Genomic DNA, 21,613 nt, shown 5'->3' on the forward strand with positions numbered 1-21,613 from the left:
TGAGGGCCAGGTATCATCTGAGGAAGGAAGTAGTGAAAGCTTTCTAAACTGTTGCTACCACGAACTGTCTTGTAATGTGGCAGCTGAACATCATTGCGCTTTATATACTTGGTTATCGTATACATACTCCTTTCTGGTGGGTCCTGTATACACTCTAAGTGTTTCTGTTGAACAGTCCACACTTTATCAATTGCAGCATCGTCTTTGAATAGATGAATTTGATTTTCATCCATGCCAGCAGGGCCCTTCAGGGTGTCGATTACGTTCTGAACTCTTGCGTACGTTTCGTTGATACAAACTGTGATCCTACGTACGTAATGTTTTAGATCGTCCTTGTAGAGATGGTTTGAGACTATTTCACCATCTGATAAGTGACTCAAAAGTGTCGGGGATCCAGCTCTAATTGCCTTGATCAGTTGGTCCATATCAGCTTTATTATACGCAAATACAGCGGCAGATTTGAATAATGCGTATTTTGGATGGTGATCAGTTCGCACAGCAGCATCAAATCGATGAATCCAGTGAAATATGTCTAACCGAACGACCATTCCTGATTCAGCCCATTTCTCGAACAGATTCACTATCGAAGAGATACCATTTAAACGGCAACAGCCACGATCAACATACATAATTTCTCCAGCATGTTCATACCGATTTATCAATCCATCTGCCATAGGCTTCAGCTTTTCCACGGATTCCTCACATGTGAGAACTGATATAAGCACCTGCGATGATTCGTTGCCGACATTCGTGCACCACTCTGCAGTACCACGGCCAGAACCAGAGAGTTTTTTGCAGATCTAAGAAAATAGTAAAACATCAGACTGTAGATAATATGATCCAAAGAATATGAATATGGTATCTGTATGTGACTTCTCAATTACCTTTCATGTGGAATCAAACTTAAGAACTTTCCCGAAGGTTGACATGATTTGAGACGGATAATCATCAACATTCTCTGCCTCAGACATTAGAAATGCTTTCCGGAAAAGTTTGGCACTTGGAAGCTCCTTGCGGTCTGGAGGTGACTCGAACTCATGATCCATATAATCTGAGAGACCAAATTCTGACATAAATACTGATATCGAGACGTTTGCAGCTCATATATGTTTTGATGTAATGCATTTCAAAAATTAAAATTAATATTCATCAAGCGATTAAAGAATTTATACTTACTGACAATCGATCCTCATCTGGTTAATGACGTTAATAATGTTGTGTACATATCTTTCCTGCTGAGGTAATCTTCACAGTGACTCTCCTGTACCTGCCGTCGTACTTTCTCCATTGTATTTCCGACTGTGCGGTCACGTAATAGTCGAACTATCTCCCGACCAACCCCACGCCTGAGAAATAGGTTTAGCAAAATTGAATATATTGTAGAATTTGAATACAATGTAGAATTTAAATTTCTTATGCCAGCAATGAATTATCAGTGCTGAACTTACCTCGGTGTGAGTACTGCAGGAAAAAATGCTTGATGAGCTCTGGTAAGTTGTGATAAGATAGCTGGTTACCAGGCAGAGAAGCGACCTATGCGATGTTCATTCGATGTTTTTGCAGCTTTCGTACATGCCAAACAAGCTTAAATTTCAGTCAACATATAATACCAGTCTCCCATGTCACATATGCGCCTAACTGTGTTCGAGTAACTGCATCGATACAAATAAACATCTTTATCCTCCCGGGCAGGGCATTCTTTTCGTGGACACTTTAGACTTAATATTTCCATACAACAACTGGCCGCCAAAAAAACAAATGGCTACGGAAAAATGAGTCGGCAGTTGGAGGTCGACCCTGAACGACTCCCGGAATATCTGGTGGATAGAACCACATTCGATCATCTTTCAAAACTCTACGTTTACGTTCATCACCATTGATATCCTTATATGTCATAACATTCTGAAAAAGCCCACGTTCACTTTCCCTGAGCCAACCAATATCCGATTTAGTGAGGCCATTAGGACCTTCCCAACTTCATAAACTATCTAAAAAAAAACATTTTTAGTTTAGATCAAATACTCATCAGTTTCATAAGGTCCGCTTGCCGGAACAAGAAATATGGCCTAGACCAGATCTTGATTCTGATCGAGCCAGTTTTGGGCTGCAAATGTGATTTGGGTGATTACAAGCATCTTCAAAACTTCCCTACATATTTGGATTCCATCTACGGTTGGTCAGACAGACTAAAGAAAGAATGAATGGACTGGCAACCAACAAAAAGTGAACACAATGTCATTATACATAATCTGTAACTAATAAAGGTCATTCAAACTTACTAACCAACAAATTTCGAAATATTAGAACACTGAACATGAATAACTATGGATATGATAGTGAAATGCCTTGATTATTGTAAAAACATCGTATAATTAGTCTATCAGTTTCATTTTATAACTCGGTACGTGCATAGTTTTATTGACTGGCTGGACTTCAGCATTACTGACTGACTGAGGCATTGGGACGGTTCTTGATTGTTTCGTCTCTTGCTCCGAGGGTTCATCTGATGGTTCATATCCTACATACAATTCAGTACAATATAAATTTTCAATTATTTATGGAATTGATTAAGATTTTGGTTGAATTTGTATGGATTTCAAGCCAATTTACTAAAGCTATTTATAGTGATATTTTAGAAGTATAACAAACCTGTTAGGATCTGAATTAAATGAAATATATACCAATATAAGAACATACCCTTTGATAGGCTTTCAGCAGCTTGAATTAGTAACGAATCGTCTATCCAGGTTGGATCAAGGTCTGATGGACAGGTTTCTGTTTTCATACTTTCTTCTGTTCTTGCTGACACCTACAAAGAAAATTATATTTATACAGAAAAACATTCACTTTAAATCAGTAAATTTCAACATCACCAACTGATACGAACATACCACTTGGTTATTTCTATCTAGTATGTACTGGCGAAACCATTTCATTGATTTGCTCGAGATATCTACTTCATTAGTCATTATCCATGGTTTAACTGATCTGTAAGCTGCCTGGGCCTTGGACCGATCATGATCAGATCCAATTTGTGGGTCGGCTTCGAATATAAGATGTTGCTGGTACCATTCCCACATTTCTTTGAATTTGAATTTTCCCTGCCCGTAGAGACAATAATCTACATTCTTTTCTAAGTGCGATGACACTGGTGGGAAGTAATCCACATATTTGGCCAGAGAATCTTTCAGCCACCCATCATTGATTTCGGAGATTTCGGCGGTACGCGTACTCACTATTTAGTATAACCCACATCGTTTTCGAGTAACCACTTGAATGATTTTCCATCGTACTTTCCGAATGTGATGATTAACTGGCCCAGGTATTGCTTTTCTAGGGGGTTCGACGTATACAGTGCACAACACCTTTTAGCTAGAACAAATTAATCATACATAAAAGCTTATGCGGTATTTTTCACATCAAACTTGGAATGGCTATGAATTTAAATACAGACCTTCGTAAAAAGCTGTCTTTTTATTCTTAAGAGCGCTGTCATCAGAGAGAGAGAGAGAGATTGAACGCCCATTATGATGCTTATTTTTGGTTGACTTGGCCTCTCGTGTCGCTGTGAATACACACTGCTATAATTTCACAGTTTTCTAAATACCTGGCTCTTAAAGCTAATAGTTTATTTCAAATGTTTTGATAATTTCTTCAAAAAATGATCTCTTACAAATAAGCCAAAACCAAAACCAATCTACACTATCGCTAATTGAAAATAACATTTCTAGTTAAACATGATGAATGGTACACCACATCCTATAATATAACATATCTTTCATCGAAAAAGTGAATCGCCAATTTACAGTAATTTGTTTCATTCGATAACACTTTCGCAACAAATAAATTTCAAATAACATTTTCAATTCTACCAAAAATGTAACCTTCGCATTTTTCAAGCCTGTGCTGAATTGCTGGCTTTGTGCAAATATCAGCAATCCTTTTATCTGTGCTACAGTATTCTTGTTGGACCTTTCCAATGTTCACTTCACCTCCAATGAAATGATATCTTACATCAATGTGTTTAGACCTTTGATGGTTTACAGGGTTTTTTTTGACAATGCTATGGTCCCTTGATTATCGTCATATCAGAGCTGGACCGTACTCACAAGGCTTACAAATATCAATTTCATTCAACAATTGCGTCAAGTAAAGGCATTCATGAAATGCACTAGCTAACACCTTTATATTCTGACTCACAGGTCGAAAGAGCAAACGTTTGCTGTTTCTTCAATTTCGACGAAATAGGTGGACCATTTTTAGCCAAACTAAAGAAATATCCGGTTGCCCTTTTCCTGTGCCAACTTGCGTCACAGTAACCTATTAGTTTTAAATCTTTGTCACATTTTCTATAACACAATTCAAAATCTATAGTGCCCTTGAGATATCTAAGAACATTGTTTTACAGCAATCCAATGTTATTCAGTCGGGTTCGATAAATGTTGGGACAATTTTGTGACAATCCAGGATAAGTTCAGACGCCTACAAGTCATTGCATAGATTAGACTTCCGACTGCTTCCCGATATTTTGTGGGATCAAATTCTGGGACTTTTCATTGTGGAAGTCTAATTTCTGCTCACATGGAGTGGCCCTTGATTTGTGTTTTCGAGATATATTTCGTTTGACCCATTTTTACAACACAGTCTGATTGCTCAAAGTCGATGCCCAAAAACAATGATAATGCTCTTTCATCTTGAGATCTTTCAGATTGAATTTATCTTTGAGCATTGCTTTGTTTCATATGAACATATATCATCCCTTGCTGCGATCAGTTAATCGTCAACCCAAATCAATAATTATGATAATTTTGTCACGAACTTTCTTTGTGTAAACACATGGGTCTACCAGTACAACATTCCAATTTCTTTGTTTTAAGCCATTAAGTGACTTATTTAATTAACACTTGCTTTTGACCATCTGGTCCTGATTCTTGGAATCCTTCCAGTTGTTCCATGTATATTCCATGATCGATAGGTGCTTTTAAGTACACAGTTTTTGCATCCATCTGGTGTAACTTAAGATTATAGTAAGCTGCTAATTGCATGACAGATTGTACTGAAGTCAATTTTTTGGTTGGAGCAAAAATTTCCTCGTAGACAATCCCTTTGAATTGACTTGACGTTTTGCTTCATATTTGACCTTTTACATAGAAGTGCCATTTGGGTTCTCTCTAATTGAGTACACCCATTTTCCACCCACAGGGGTACGACTTCCAGTACTATGGCTAATGGTTACTATTCAGAGAATTCATCTCATCCTTCAATGCTTCTGTCACCAACGGGATCTTTGAATTTCGCTTGAGTGAGTGAAAATACCACAAACAGCCAAGAAAAAAAAAAGTCACTGCACGCAGAGTTCCGGTCTTCAGTGGTACTTTATTCAGCGAACTGATCTCAATGATCTAGATGGTTACAGCAGTCTCCCTCTACCGTCCAAAACAACTAGTATATATAGTTCACTTCTTAATTATCGAATCATTTATGTCAAAAAGTTTGAGTTATCTTTTGCAGCAGCAGTTCTATTTATGAATCGAACTGCTTTGAAAATCAATAACATAAATCAATAATACCGCTGTCACATATACCCCCTTCCGCAAAGGCCCTGTCCCCAGGGACCGAAATCGTGAAAAAAGTACATAAACGCATGTCAAGCAGGTTGAACCGTGACATAAGGTCCTCAAAGATATTAGACAGGAAAAACCTATTTAGTCAATATAACAACACCAACACTAAAACACTAGCATGAAATGATAATGATTGTTCCACAATCCATGTCCACAATACATAATAATACAAGTAACATAATACAAAGATAGATAAAAACAGCAAACTACCAAGACATTAAATACATCCAGAACAATGTTTATTTTTTTTTTCTTTACATATTTTATAAGTCATCAAATTTCAACATAAAGCAACCGTTCTTTTCATCCTAAAGTTATTTTCATTTCACACACTTACATCCTTAAACATCAATATTATTTAATTACAATAATTACATTACAATTTCTGTACACACATAAATCAATCTAAAGGCAGCCTACATCAGAGTCACGTAAGAGGTTACCGTATTTTCCGGTGTATAAGTCGAGTTTTTGAGACCAAAAATCATGTCCATAAAACGTAGGTCGACTTACACACCGGCTACACTTTCGATATCGTTTTAAACTGACGACGTTTAGAGTTCAAGGTCGCCATGATGAAATGGAATATTAATTTATGTTAGGCTACACTCATATACCAATTAGAATTTAGGATGTTGATAAAAATAGTTTGGAAATGTTTCAAAATTAACTAATGTTAAAAATCAAAAGAGAAAGAAAACCGCGTATATTCATTGTACAGTGTTTATATAAGCCGCGATGCTGTGGCAGCGTGCCAATAATCAATACGCAGTCAGTCTAATAATAGACTACAGGCACGCGGCATTCAACGTATACTCTATACATTCAACACGTGGATACAAACAATGAGCACTAATCCGGTAATTTAATATTAGAAACAACAGATCCCAATGATTTAATAATGCAATTAGTGGTAAAGACTCTCAACTACTATGAGAATGACATCGGCACTGTTTTCAATGTGACATATGTAAACTTATGAAGAAGCGACTCGACTTATACACCGACTATAGCCCTAGCACAACTTTTTAAACTGAAAATTTGACCTCGACTTATACACCGGGTCGACTTGTACACCGGAAAATATGGTACTAGCACATTACGTGAAGGCCGAACTGGTCATCTGCACCCAGCCTCTCAAAACACTTCTGCACCGCAAGAGCTCTTATGCAGCCTAAACCCTCGCATAGATAAATACAACATTCAACATATAATATTTCATATCCCACTATAAGTTATTCACTTAAGTTCAAATACGCAGGCCTGTCATACACTTATTGCAAACATACAATCGAAATTGAGTACTCATTACGCCTCTTCATTTTAATATGCCTCATACTATAATTAATATATCTATTTATTATCTTTTAATCCATTTCATATCAGTGTCTAATTATCAAAATGATACATATATAGACATTGTCGCCAATGGCCAATCGCCCAACGGTATAACCGACTCGTTAACATTACAAATTTCTAGATAAATAACACAATGTAATTCAGATCGCTCAATACTACTCCACGGAGAGCAACATTTCAGGATCGCACAAATCAAACAAACGATATCCATGATCAATACCCGTACAACCAAAAAGGAAACCAAAACAAATATGACTTCCAACATGGGAATATCTGCAAGGTCAAACCGTTCAGTTACAACTTTAACCAAAACCGTTTTGTTGATACCCTTTTCAAGGGAATCTAGCATTAGTTCATACGATTTATTCGAGACGACGGTAAACGCCTTCTCTAGAGGCAGTGAAGTCGCAACTGCCATCATCCCCAAAACCTTCCTTGTTTTAATGAAGATAAATAGACACAATAGCATGCTAGCCGAAGACAGAGCAATGGCTACAATATTTAGGAGACCTGGCGTATCGGAAATGGTCCATTCAAAGTCATCGCGAGACTCGTCTGACTTCGCAGCCAAGGTATCCGCCTTCGATGCATAAATAGCGGTATGATTTACCCCTCTAGTGCCCAGACCTAGTTTTAAACTGATAAAAAAATATTTGAGGTATTAAATTGATGGATCTGGACCCAAAAACCACAAAATTGTAGCCAAATGTAAAAAAAAAATCTTTGGCCCCCCTTTTTGGCAATATTGTAATATTGCAACAGCGGGCATTGAGGTTCACAAAAATGAAATAAAATTATTTTTTTTAACTTTCTGTTAGGCTAATACCAGAGAAATCAAACCTCAATATTTATTATAAATGCTAAGTTGACACTATATTGGAACATACAAACTGTAAAACATAAGATTCAATGCCAGTTTATCATTTCTATCATACCAACTTGCGTACAGTCAAGATACCAACATACCAACTTGCGTACAGTATATCAGGGGTTGACTGTATTCACCAAAACATTCTGATAGTAGATTACACATGAAACAGTTCCTGTCACCGCTAAAACACAATCGCATATTACATTTCTCACAGCCTTTTTTACACAGAATGCACCGTCCTCTTTTTTCGAGCCTTGTTGGCCAGTGGCCAAATCCATCTTTCTGAACATCGGTAACAGGGCGAACGAACCAATTTCACTGGTTTGGGGGATTTTTCATCAGCCAGTGGCCTACCACTTTTTCTTTGCGCATTTTTCCAGATTAGAGCATTAGCAATTTTTGCTTGAAATCCCCTGTTATTCATCACTTCTTTCGAACTAGCCAAGAAGACGACAGTCTCTACGATAGAGCAGCCAGGCGTTGACTGCTGCTACCATGACGGAATGCCAAAATAGGTACAAGTACCATCTTCTCGATTTGATTCTAAATTTGTAAAGTGATGTACAACTATCCAGAAGATCTACGCCACCCATATAGGCATTGTACATCTTCACAATGTTCGGACGCTTCACCATAGCAAAGTCTTTTTTGCTTTAATCCCAACGTTTCACCTCATCAACAGGCTCAACCCTGATATATGATGACACCAATGTAACAGCCTTATTATCAGCCCACCTCACAGCCACCACCTGAGAATTTGTCTCCACAGCCTCATCATAGGAGCCCCTGCCTTTTTTCAAGACCTCTTTTTCTGACAGCAGTGGGCAATTAGGTTATCTGTTTTTTCGAATTGTACCAATGAAATGTATACCCATTGAACGCAATGCAACAATGAGCCCCAAACCAGTAAAATAGTTATCGGCGAAAACTTAGTAATTCTTATGTTGTGGTAGTGATTTACAGTCACCACATCACCACCGACGCCAAGCGCTGAACGTGTGCCACGACCACCCTGATATATATCGAAGTTATAGAGAATACCAGATATGCCAGTTCTGGCCCAAATCTTTATGCCCCACTTATGTGGCTTGTTCTTTATGTATTGGCGTATGGAGTAATATTTCCCCTTGAAGGCCACCATAATTTCATCAACGGAATTATGTTCTTCCGTTTTCACTTTTAGACAATTATGTCGTAATGCGTCCAACCAGTTGCGAATTTTCCATGCTTTATCCTTTTTCTGTTGATCAGTTGCAGTTTCATTGTCAACATAATGCAAAATTCGACGTGCCATTACATCTGCAACTGGTCCAAAACGAGTCTCCTGTTCCCAATACATTCTGACAGATGGCATTTTGACCAGGCCCATCAGTAAATACATGCCTGAAACTTGCTCAAGTTCTTTGGTTGTCAAATTAACTACAGTTCCATTCTTCTGGATACTATATACATTCGAAAACTGCACTACAACCTCAAGCATGTTTCGAGGTATAAACCGACTGAAATATTCATATGGTGTCTCGACAGATTCTGATGATGGTGTCAAATTGTTATCCGTGAACGTTGTATCAGTCAGCTGAAGACTTGCACCTTTGCGCCAGCGATATGAAGTACTGGTTTTTGATTGGGTACTGGTACCAGGTTGAGGAACTAGATTACCCAAGGGCTCATCATCTGAGGTATCGAACCCATCATCATCGCCGTCGTCAGCACTATCTGAATGATCATGTGTCAAACCCACCTCTGGCCCATATTCATCATCACTTTCCTCATCTAACTCACTCGACTCACTATCATTACCATCATCAAGGGCTTCTAGGACATCAAGTACAGATTTATATTTACTTCTTCTAGACATAATCATCCTGAAAAATATAATGAATCTCGGTGTTACCAGACATGTTGAAATAAATAGATTTTTTTTTACAATATCGCCGTCAATTTTCCAAGTTGATGTATTTTTTCCAAGGCTCATTGATGTATTTGCTATCTGAAATAATGATACCATGGACTACTATAGTTTAATTTACCAATCAATGCTTTACAAATATTAAAATCCAATTCCAAAAATTTGATTGAATTGAACTTGAAATTTCCTCAAATGCCTGTTGTTGTAATATTACAAACACCGATTTTAGCCCTCCCCTCACATACAAGTCATGCATAATTTTTTACTGTGAATACGTTCTTAACGTTCTTTATACATTTAATTTCAATATTAACTGGTATAAAACTATGATACATACCACTATCTTGGTAAATTCCAGTCTTCAAAAGTCCAAATTTCTGTGACCAGCTCGTGAAAAATTCCAGCTCACACTTCCTGGTTAGTTCATGCTACTACCGTTAACCGGCGCCACTATACGGTTGTTATATTACAACTACGGGTTTTAGAGGTCATTTAACAGAAAAATTAATATTTTTCAACGAAGATTAGGACCATGGGCCAGGTGCCCAAAATACTGTTGTAATATCACAACAGTGGGCACTAGAGGGTGACCATCCTTTTAAAATCCAAAGAAAACTTTTTATCATTATCAACTAGACCCGACCAGTTAGCCATGTTTAACTTAAAATGAGGGAGTTCCGTTTTTATGGGATCTGTAACTGTAGTTCTCCCAAAAATATTGTCCAGCTGTTCCTGGTTATAAATTTGCGATACTACTGGGAGATTCATGCTATAATATTTAACAGGTGCCACATCACCCGCACAAGCCGAAATTTGTGGGCTAAGTTCAAAAGTGTTAGATGTTAATCGGCACTTGCACGGCACTGATAACAAACAAAACAGACAACTTTTAATTGCCTGGACTGGTTTCCCTGGACAGGTCAAATCCCATGTCGCTGGCTTTCCCGACATCAAGTATAAACTGTCTTTAACCTGCACTACACCCCCGAACTACGCAGCGTCGGCTCGTACCTGATATCACACAATTGCGATACCAACTTAGACTCGTCCCTAGAAATTGCTAATGCGCAACTGAGAATATTTTGCGACTTCATCGACATCGCAGTGGAGGAAGATTTCAAATATTTGCCTGAGCATGAAGAATAGAATTTGGACAATAGCTCAGTATAAAACTGGCCATCGTCAGTTATACCAAAATAATCAGGTAACCCAGTTAACAACGTACTGCGAGTCGACGAGGAATTGCATGGGAAAAACCATCACGTTGTATAAGCTGAAGAAGGCGTTGGTCGAGGATAAAGGAATATTGATGGTAATAAATTATTATTTGTTTTCGTGAAAACAATATCCTGTACCTGATAAAACCCTAGCTCGTTATGCTGGATGGTGAAATCAACAAACTTGGCCTGTAACTCTTTTCGCACGTGTTGCAAGACCCTTTTTAAATCTTTCGGGGATACAAACTTCATGGGTAGATAGCCCTCTGAAAGAGTCTGAGTTCCTAAAATCCATTGTTGCGTTGTTCGTGTTTAATCGATCATGGATTGATAGTCAAGCATTAATTGCTTGATAACTAGTAAAATTAATCTATTGAAATATCCTTGGTTTTGAAAATTAGCCGCAACATCTTTTGCCAACTGGTCCATATTACTAGAATTATTCTTTACCCCAGCGACAATGTTGGCTATGCGAGCATCCGCAGAAGACATATACGAAATCAGGTCGTCTGAAATTGTTTTTATTTGCTTCGTATTTAACTTTGCCATATTCTCCACGTCAGTGATGTCCTTGAAAGCTTTGCGAGATCCTCATCGGTTGCTAAGCCAAAGAGGTTTTTCATAAACTTCCCCATAAATGGGGCCAAAGCTCTCTTTGGGCGTTTCGACTTGGTTATCTCGGCTTTAGTTATAGTTACTGGAATGAGATCTTTGATTGTATTAATATCTTTGACTATCTGACCAACCAATTCGTTAAGGTGATCCCTCATAGAGGACATCAAATTGGTACCGACCTTAAAAAGTTCATCCCTGCCTTTATGTTGACTAACAGCCATCATCAGGTGGAATGCAGCCATCATCAGCCCTCATCTGTTGACTAACAGCCATCATCATTCCACCTGATGATGGCTGTTAGTCAACAGCCGAAACGTGGTTTCGTAATAATAAATTTGATCGTATAATTTCAAATTCGAAGTGTGGGATTTCTTCATTTATGTTACCCTTTCTTTTATTCCCATGTTTGGCCAGTTTATGTGCCATGTCACACACGACCATTGTCGGTTGGTGTTTCATCGATAATATCACGTCGACATGGTCCCTTACACTTTCACCCCTTAATAGGAATTTAAGTCCGTACACAACTCGATGTGGACAACTTGCCGCTTACCAACCACCTGTGAGATAAACAATTACTTTTAACACATATAACTGGTGACTTGCGGTGACTCCTCCAAGTATGGATGCTATGTTTTTGCGGCATTTAATATTTCTTACCAGAGGATCCCCACAGCTTAACGAATTTTTTCACCATTTCTTGCTTTCCAAAAATATGCTGCTGCAATCTTTTGATATTATCAAGTTTAGACCCTATCGATGATAACCCAATACTTGTGCATACTTTCTTAATTTCCTTCAGTGGGAACTAAAATGGAAAATAGAATGAAAAGATGAAGATAAATGAACAATAACTTAATAAAACGAAAATATGGATGCGTTTGCTTACCTCTTTATCGTACATGTACTCCAAAATATGCTTCGCAGTCAATGTGCATTCATCAAGGGATTCGCATGACGACACTGATTCTTCATCTGGGATTTTTTTGTGCTCGGTGTTAAATGCACAATTGTCGCCACGGCTTTTTCCTAGCCATGGCGCCCAATTATCGTAGCTTGCTTCTACGTTATACGTCGATCTCTCACGACCTGCATACAGATATACCAATATCATTGTAACATTTTTAAATATGAGATCGAAAATATTTGTATTTAGGTTAAAGATATTTTTTACCTTACACGAAACCATTTGCTAAGCATTCATCTTCAATTCTTCCAAAAATGCGTCCATATCAATCAGATCGGAAGGATTTTGAGGCTTTGGTAGATCATTTGCTGAAACAAATTAAAACATTAACTCTTAATTAATTGTCTACAAAAATATGGAAATTCCTAACAAATTAAGTAAACTGTTGTATTACCATTTGTGCGAAAAGCACAAATGGTAATAAATGCTTCACCATTCGAGATGTGTCGAATGATAGTATGGCAGGATGTATACCGCATAAGACACAGGTAAAATCATAGGAATGATCCGACAAACTTTCAAAATGCATGTACGCTTTGAGAACTTGCTGCTTCACAATCTTCGTTTTGGTGAAGTATTCAAGAGAAGCAGTAACTTGTCCAACTGCCGTGTGCGACTGTAAAACAAATTGAACTTTTAGACACATTTCTAAACACTATTCATGTGATTCTTTACTAAAGTTTGATCGAGTAACTTACGAGTAACTTGAGCTCTGATCCATAGACATAGCCATATTGTAAAGAAACAACTGTCATCAAAATTGTGAAGCCCTTCGTCATATTCTTGGTATCGAAACCAACGATTGCACGCAATACATTTATGTACGTAAACTGCAACGTCTAAAGAATTAAGAATGATATTGAGCACAGATGAAAAATATTCGGTGATAAGTCAAACAAAGCGAGAAGTCAAGTCAAACATAAGTATTTACCTGTATGTACTTTAAGGAGATCTATAATTTTCCCTTTAGTTGTGAATAGCACATTGACTAAATCACTGCCGCATTGACATTTCAACTCTTTTGGTTTTATCACCTTTGTACTTCTCGTCGGCGGAGTGATTGGTAGAGTTTTCGGAATTTTCTTATTGGTTTTGAGAAATGCGATCAACTGTTGAAGAGCTTCACCATTAGGTGGATACGTATTATTGTGCTGAGTAACACTTTCGGTCGCAGGACAGGTAACACTTTCGGTCGCAGGACAGGGCTCTGTAGCAGGTTCGTTGTCTGAAAATGCGATTTTGGATTGCCGGAGGAACCATTTTGCAATGGCTTGTGTATACATCCTCTCTGGCACGTTGTACAGCGACAGTTAAGTTGAGACGATAATAAGTCAAATGTAACAATACAGCGCCCAAAATGAGCCCAGGATGTGATATATATATATCGACATATGCGTAAAGCGCTCACTGGTTTTCATTACTGATAGTAAAGGCACACCATCCATGTTTGCTGATTGGTAGATTTTTTGGGCTTCGTTTTTTCGAATTTTCACTTATGATCTTTCTATTTACAAGTTCGCTGAGATATCTTTCGTTAAGAGCTATGGAGCCAGGTTTTATGGCATAATTAGTACTCTTTGTATGGTCGCAGATGAATGTCGAATTACCTGCGCGAACTGTTGCCAACATAAACTCTGAACAAGAATTTTCCTCCCATTCAATTTGTGCAGGCGGTGCTGTGCGATATAGTACATGGAGCGGATATCAGGGGCCATGCAAATTTTTTCTAACCATGAATAGTCCTTGTTTAGTATCAACACAAACACCTTCGTGACGACGCGCGTTGTTTATTATTTCGAATGTGTTGCAATATGCGCTTTCAAATTACGTTTATAGCGTATCACAGTGCCACATATTTCACAAGTAACATTATCGGTGCGTCCATGAGTACGAGATATGGCTGCAATCTCTGGTTGGATGTCAACAACAACGGGAGCCATCGCATGGGATGCTGAAGATACGGCTGCAGTCTCTGGTTGGATGTCGACACGGGATGTTGAGGACTCTGATGCTGCAACATTTTCATATTTTTCGATGTGGCTGATGAATTTTTCTTTTCGCGTCACTGAGTCGTTACAAATAGGACAGTGATAATGTCTGTTTCTGCTCAGTGATGTCCCGTCACATTCAAAGTGACAAGAAAGCACCAGTAAACCTGTAATTTAAGTAAAGGTAACGTCATATACGTAAACATTGGTGATGTGAAAATAAGCATTTGATAAGGCACAACATCAGCCATTACTTAACAGGCTATTAGGAAACAGTATCAATGATAGGTCGCCCAAATGGCTCAGCAGTTATCTCTGAACGAAAACCTGTAGCCGAAATCAACGGAACGCCTCATCTTGGAATAAGTCGGTCTAACTAGTGGAGTCATGCAAGGTAGTATCCTAAGTAGTCTTCTGTTTAATGTCCTGGCAAATGACATACACAGTAATCCAAAACATATCAGACCGAGTAAATTTCCAAAACGACCTTAACACACTGTTCGACCAAAAAACTTAATGTTCCGACAAGAAAATCTTGTTTGAATGAAAATAATTCTTTGATCGAACAATACGCTTTTTGTTTGAACCAAAACTTTTCTTCATTTTGACAAAAAATGTGTTCGAATAAAAAGCTATGTTATTGTTGAAATGAAAAACTGTTTGTCCCGGCAAAAAAATTTGGTTGAGCGAAAACAATTTTTTAGAACGAATGTTTGAATGTAAACAATTCTGTTCGATTGAACGAAATACTTAATACTTTTGGTTCGGAGAAAAAACTTCTTACAATATACTTGTTCGAACGAAAAACTTAATGTTCTGACAAGAAAATTCTGTTCAAATTAAAACGATTCTGTTCGATCGAACGATTGTTCGAACGAAAAACCTTTCGTTTGGACAAAAAAAGTTTGTTCAACTTTGTTCTAACGATTTTTTCAAATTGGTTCAATCGAACAGAATATTATTGGTTCGAACGAAATAAATTTTGTTCCGACGAAAGATTTTCAAGCGAAAGGCCTTTTGAACGAGAAAAAAGATATTTCTAGGGCTCCGCAGTAACTAAAAGCTGGACGTAGGTCAGCCTTGTGACGCGATGCAATCCTCGCGTTGCATTGCAAGTTTCGGTGCAAGTTGCTTGTGATACGATTGTCAGCGACTGTGTGCGACTAGTTTCTGCCGGTCGCAAGAGCACGTAGGTCGCAACCCGTCACAAGGGAGTGTAGGTCAATGAGTCGTTGCGACACAATCGTCGCTGGCGGTCGCAGTGAATTGCGTCGCAGTGAGTCACTAGCCGTCGCAAGGCCGACCTACGCCCGGCCTAAGTCATTAGGAATTAATGAAATACCAGTTTCATTTATGATGAAAAAACTCAAATGAAAAGTCTGGCTTATAAAGTTGTCTGTTCAGGCGAAATTTTCAAAAAAATCTTCATTTTTGCCAATAAAATTGATAATTGTGATTGATCGTTGCAAGTCAGAACCAGTTAATCACTAATTAACATGCATTTTAATAATCAGATTGCTCCTTTACAGTGAACTTAGCTTTTACCTCGTAGAGGCTACTAGGGTATGTAGGCCTATGTATATGCGTAGGCCTAACATCCGGACAGATTGGTCGTAGGCCTATGGAATAACAACCATCCTAAATATCGTAAATTTTGTTTTGAAGTTCAATCCAATGAGTCCGTTAATAAAAGCAACAATTATACTGTGTTTGTTTGAGACAGTAAAGCTCAGTGCCGGTAGGCCTAAAGCCTTAAGGTCGCGTAAAACTCGATAAACACTTCAAGCGACACAGCGAACGATCTCCTTTCCCCCACAGCGAATGCTAACTCCGAATGTCAAGTGTGAGTCCATCATACGGATAGGAATGTGTTATATACTTGTATTTAGTAAATACCTAGTGCATTTGACAATGATCGGTATGTACTGTAGGAAATATAGAGTATTGATATTGATATAGAGGTTGAGGCCCGCGGCCGAATAAAGTAATATATTCTTCTATTTTGATACCTCATCGACACAACAGCTTTTCTCCGCTATATCTCTTCGGCGTGTGTAGTTTAGGCCTACGACTCCCCGGTACACTAATGATTATCTTAGTAAATACACGGTTAATTTGGTAAAGAAAAATAGGTATTGTTAAACTAACTGCTTGAAGCCCGTGGCCAAATCACTGGTAGTAATAAATTAATTTGGACGACCACGGCATGGCTTACCCTTCTTTACCAGAGCCTGGGTGAGGGTGGCTTGGAATACTTTCATGGGCATGGTCTTCATTATGCCAAGTAAGTTACAATCTCGCCTGTACAAAAACCAAGAATTCACAACTGCCAAGGTGACAGTGTGGTAAAAGATATACAGATACCATCTTTTACTCTTCAACTGTCGCTTATACAGAGATGACAACATGTCAAGCAAATCTACTCCACCCATGCTCTGGTTATAGAGTTTGATTATGGCAGGACGGTTTACCTACACATGAGTTTTGCTGGACTTGTTATATCGCTGAACCTGCTCGACCGGGTCTTTTCCAGCATATATGGAAATAAGCCTCACGACCTTGCTGTCTAACCAGCACACGAGAGACAGGTTTCTGGTCTTCTCGTACACAGCGGAAATGGCTCCACGTCCCATTACTTTCAAATCTTTCTCGGATTTTAGCGGCGCATTGTGCACACGGTTTGCTGAATTGTACCTGTGTACTGAAGACCCCGTCGAGCAAGTTCAGCTGCCATTTCAAAGTTGGAAAAATAATTGTCTGCAAAGACCTTGTATGGTATATTTGGTGGTAGTGACTGACACATCTGCAAGACAACATTACCGCCAAGGCCACAGTGTGGCAGATCATCGATACCAATGCCAGTGCCCTTGCCTTGGTATACAGCGAAATCGTGGAGGAAACCAGATGCACTACAGCGCCCCTACAATTTAAAGCCCCATTTTTTCGTTTTTTTTGGCATGTACTGCTTACAAATTGACCTTCCTTTGAAGGCGACCATAATCTCTTCTATGCTTTGGTTTTCATCATCATTACTGACCGAAAGAAAATTTTTCCACTGTGATTCTAACCACGGACGGAGTTTCCATATCCGATCAGCTTTTTTATCATCTTCTGTGGCAAGATTGTTATCGGGAGCCGGGAGTAGCATTTGATGAAAAAATATTCCCGATCATCGGGAAAACACTCGGAAGGGTTAACTATCTCTAAAAGCAGCTTGGTCTCAACAGGCTTAACCATAAGTCATGCAACTTTTTTAAACTCAATATCTCCACACCTGATCGGCACAGATGCACCAAATTGCTACCAAAGGTTAAACAAAACATGAAGTCTTCAAATTTATATAACATTACCTTTTATATCTTGATTTAAACTTTTTACAGAATGTTTAAGTGTGATTGCCATTTTGCCTCCATTCCAATTTTTTCCACCTTAATGTTTCTTATCTCAATGATTATGTTTCTCTTTAATTGTTCAATAGTTTTTGGTGTGTTCCGGTAAACCCTGTCCTTTAGAGAGAAAATAATCCAATGTGTTCGCATTGGGAGAGCAGACTGGCCAGTTCACTGGAGATCTCCAACTCAGTACTTGTACGCCAACTCAACCATGCACCAAAGTTAATGACTTCTCTGCAGTGTGAGGAGAAGCTCTATCCTGTTGGAACCAATGCGATTCAATACTCTGTTTGTCATAATTTCTTCTCGATGATGACATAAAGTATGTGGTGATCATGTGCCTATACAGTCTTCCATTCATGGTTACGGCTTTCCTATCATCATCCTAAAAGAAATATTGGCCAATTATTCCGTCCCAGCTCAATGCACACCACCAAAAAATCATAAAGACTAGTCTTTTTGAAAGAATAAGTTGAAATGCAAGACTAGACCACAGTTTGACTAACCGGCACACTAACCACGATTTCGTGCGGCCTCTTATTTTTAGCTGGTTAGCGTAACCACAGATAAGCCACTAACCACGGTTAGGCTAACAGGGTTTTCCTGTGCCCGCCCCTGGTTGTGACGCTCCTTGTTATATGCAACTGCAACCCTGTAATAAACTTTACAGGCATTTCATCCATGCTATATCTTTTTGTATTTTAGTCAAAGCAATGGCAAAATTAGTTGAAATGCAACAAGCAAGGCTTGTTATAGGCCTATTTCATTATTTGATTCCAAAATTGGGTATATTTAAACCTGTTGTCAGTTGAAGTTGTCAATGCATTGGTATATAGAAATATGACAGTTATCTTTTAGGATGAATTCAACACAGGAACAGGTGCGATTGAAAAAGAAGGGCTATGATTTTTGGCGGACAGATTTGAGCGGTGCAAAGTACGTTGTCGCTCCAATGGTTGATCAGAGTGAGTTAGCTTGGAGATTATTAAGTAAAAGATATGGTGCTGAATTATGCTACACTCCGATGATTCATGCTTCGGTTTTTATAAGAGATGAACATTACAGAAAGGAGTCGATGATGTCTTGTTCAGCTGACCGACCACTTATTGTCCAGGTTTGTATTAGATATGCTTAGATGTTTTTATTTCTCTGAAACAGTAGTATTTAATTATCTTCTCAATCCCAAGGCAACAACTACACTGATTCTACTAAATCTTCCAGCTTTCCGGTGGATGAAAATCATATCTAAAATATTTCTGAAACGTTGACCTCTGTTTCATTGTTCTCTATGTTGGACAAACAATTTTTAGCCCAGTTTTAGGTTAAAATAGCTTATTAGGTATTAAGTATTAATAATTAGTCGTCAAAATAGCTTCTCTTCAGTGATCCATACATACACATATTGCAGTTCGTCCCAAAATTGTTCCAACTAGAAAATTCTTAAGTTGAAGAAAACACTTATTCGCTGGGCATCTGAATCACACTTATTCGCTGGGCATGCAAATTGAAGTTGCATCTCTCTTAGATTTTCGAGCTGTATCACTGTACAGATGTATAGCCATGATAGCGCAACTCCCTTTTGGCTTCAATGCCTCTGGCTTACAGTTGTCAATGTGCTAAACAGTTGGATGACTTCTTACAGTTATTTCACTGCAACATCTACATTGTTTCATCACATGGCCTTGGCGTAGGCATCTAAGCACAACCTTGTTGATCACAAAAAGTCTCGACTTATGGTAAATCAGACTTCTTTAGAAACATGTCACAGTCACAGTTAAGTTCCAATGACTGTGATGTAACTCCAACCAACGATTGCTTCATAATGTGGTTAGGATCCAATAATCCAACAGGAGGGACTGATTCACTTTTTCAATATCTCTCTTGGCCATTTTGTTAACGTAACAAAAAACATGATCCTTGGAACAACAAATCCAACGCAAAAAACTATACAAAGCAAATAGTTTTAGATGTTTCAATATTGTAACATCGACAGTACAGCGAATGATAAAGATTACCTACTGAGAAAAAAGCAACATGCAATGTAGGTTTTACATCTAAACAGGCAGCTACACAACAAGTACATCGCTAAACTGAACATCTCCTTTGAATAGATAATTGAAAATGTAATGTGCTGGATGAGAGTTCCATTCAATTTAACTGTCAGTCAATTTTTCGACAATTCCCTTATATGAAAAAAATATCTCCATGCTTAGATTAGTATACAAATGTATACTGAAATCATCACAGGCAGTATAGGGAATGAAATTTAGTATGTTTTGGCTTTATTTAGGCTAGCATGGGTGTATGCTGGAGGTGATGTAATACGGCTGGTCCATTTGTTGGCAAATATTCGTTGATGGATTAAAAGGGGGTTTTATAACGATTTCTAACCAGAATTATCTGTAAATCTTATTTACAAAACTTATTTACAGTTTTGTGCCAATGAACCAGAAATCCTACTAAAAGCAGCAAAGTTAGCTGAGCCATTTTGTGAAGCTGTCGATCTAAATCTCGGCTGTCCACAAGCCATTGCTAAAAGAGGTCACTATGGTGTATTCCTGCAAGACGAGTGGGAGCTTCTTCATAAAATGAGTAAAGTATCCTATTTATCTTACAATGCTCTCCTAAAATTATCCCAGTGCACACACCTACACGGGCATGACGACCGTTAATGCAGGACAAAGACCGAGTTTTTGAGCCTTGCGATCGATATACGTAGTTTTATTGGTGTTGGTGAATTGACATGTACTCTGCGACATGTGGCTGCACTTCCCTTAAGAACCCATGTCCAGATATCACTTGAGACCCATATTTTATCTAAAGATTTAATCAAGGACTATTAAGATTGTCCTTTTAATAGAATTTGCATCCTTTCTCATTACCAGACTCCAAAACTTGGTTGCCAACTCTGGACATGTACCTGTATTATTTTCTTTTCTAGTAAGTCTATGCAATGAGCAGTTAAATGTTCCAATTACTTGTAAAATAAGAGTATTTCATGATATAAAGAAGACAGTAAAATATGCTCAAATGTTAGAGTCTGCAGGATGTCAGGTTAGTGTATGTCTTTTTAATTTCATTATTAATGTAGTTCTCGGTACAAGTGGGTCAACACTATCTTTGTTACATCTATGAAGTGAGCAAAAATTTTTAAAACAAAAATTAACAGATAGATTCAAAAAATTTTGTCAGCTTTCTTTTGTTCACTGGTTTAGAAAAAAATATCCGCTAAATTTCCTTCTGAGGTAACATACTTCAATACAACTTTACCGCTACGTACTTCATCCCTAATGAAATGGTAAGGAATGTCTATGTGCTTCAAGCGCTGGTGTTGTACTGGATTATTGGCCCCATACAATAAAGTTGGACTAACTTCGTCTCCAAAATTAAAATCTTTTAGAAGATGAGTCAAAAATTTGGATTCCTGCACAGCCGCAGCAAGCGCCATATATTCGGCTTCACACGTCGACAATGCGACGGTCTGCTGTTTTCTACTCTTCCATGATACAGGCCCACTCTCATGGGCTAAACTAAAGCAATATCCGGTTATACTGCGTCTGTCTGAGGACGCTGCCCAATGGGCGTCTGAAACCAACTAAGCAAATCTCTTTACACTTCTTAAAATTCAAACATTTATACAACTCCCTGTCAATGGGGGCATTCGGGTACGC

General features: G+C 38.3%; 1 protein-coding gene across 11 annotated transcripts in view; it reads left to right on the forward strand.

Annotated features, from left to right (window-relative positions):
• LOC141904043 (tRNA-dihydrouridine(16/17) synthase [NAD(P)(+)]-like) overlaps nucleotides 1-21,613 on the forward strand; it is a 100,491-nt gene that overhangs the window by 65,913 nt on the left and 12,965 nt on the right. For 7 of the 11 annotated variants that reach the window (XM_074792486.1, XM_074792484.1, XM_074792485.1 and 4 more), the window contains 3 exons: nucleotides 18,801-19,056; nucleotides 20,375-20,534; nucleotides 20,884-20,996. In XM_074792486.1, the coding sequence (XP_074648587.1) occupies nucleotides 18,802-19,056; nucleotides 20,375-20,534; nucleotides 20,884-20,996 (528 nt within the window). In that variant the 5' untranslated portion in view covers nucleotide 18,801. Of the gene's footprint in view, nucleotides 1-18,789; nucleotides 19,057-20,374; nucleotides 20,535-20,883; nucleotides 20,997-21,613 lie in introns of all 11 variants that reach the window. The other 4 variants (XM_074792489.1, XM_074792488.1, XM_074792494.1 and 1 more) reach the window with 1 other exon arrangement.

Source organism: Tubulanus polymorphus, chromosome 4 (assembly GCF_964204645.1).
Source record: "Tubulanus polymorphus chromosome 4, tnTubPoly1.2, whole genome shotgun sequence".
Classification (NCBI taxonomy): domain Eukaryota; kingdom Metazoa; phylum Nemertea; class Palaeonemertea; order Tubulaniformes; family Tubulanidae; genus Tubulanus; species Tubulanus polymorphus.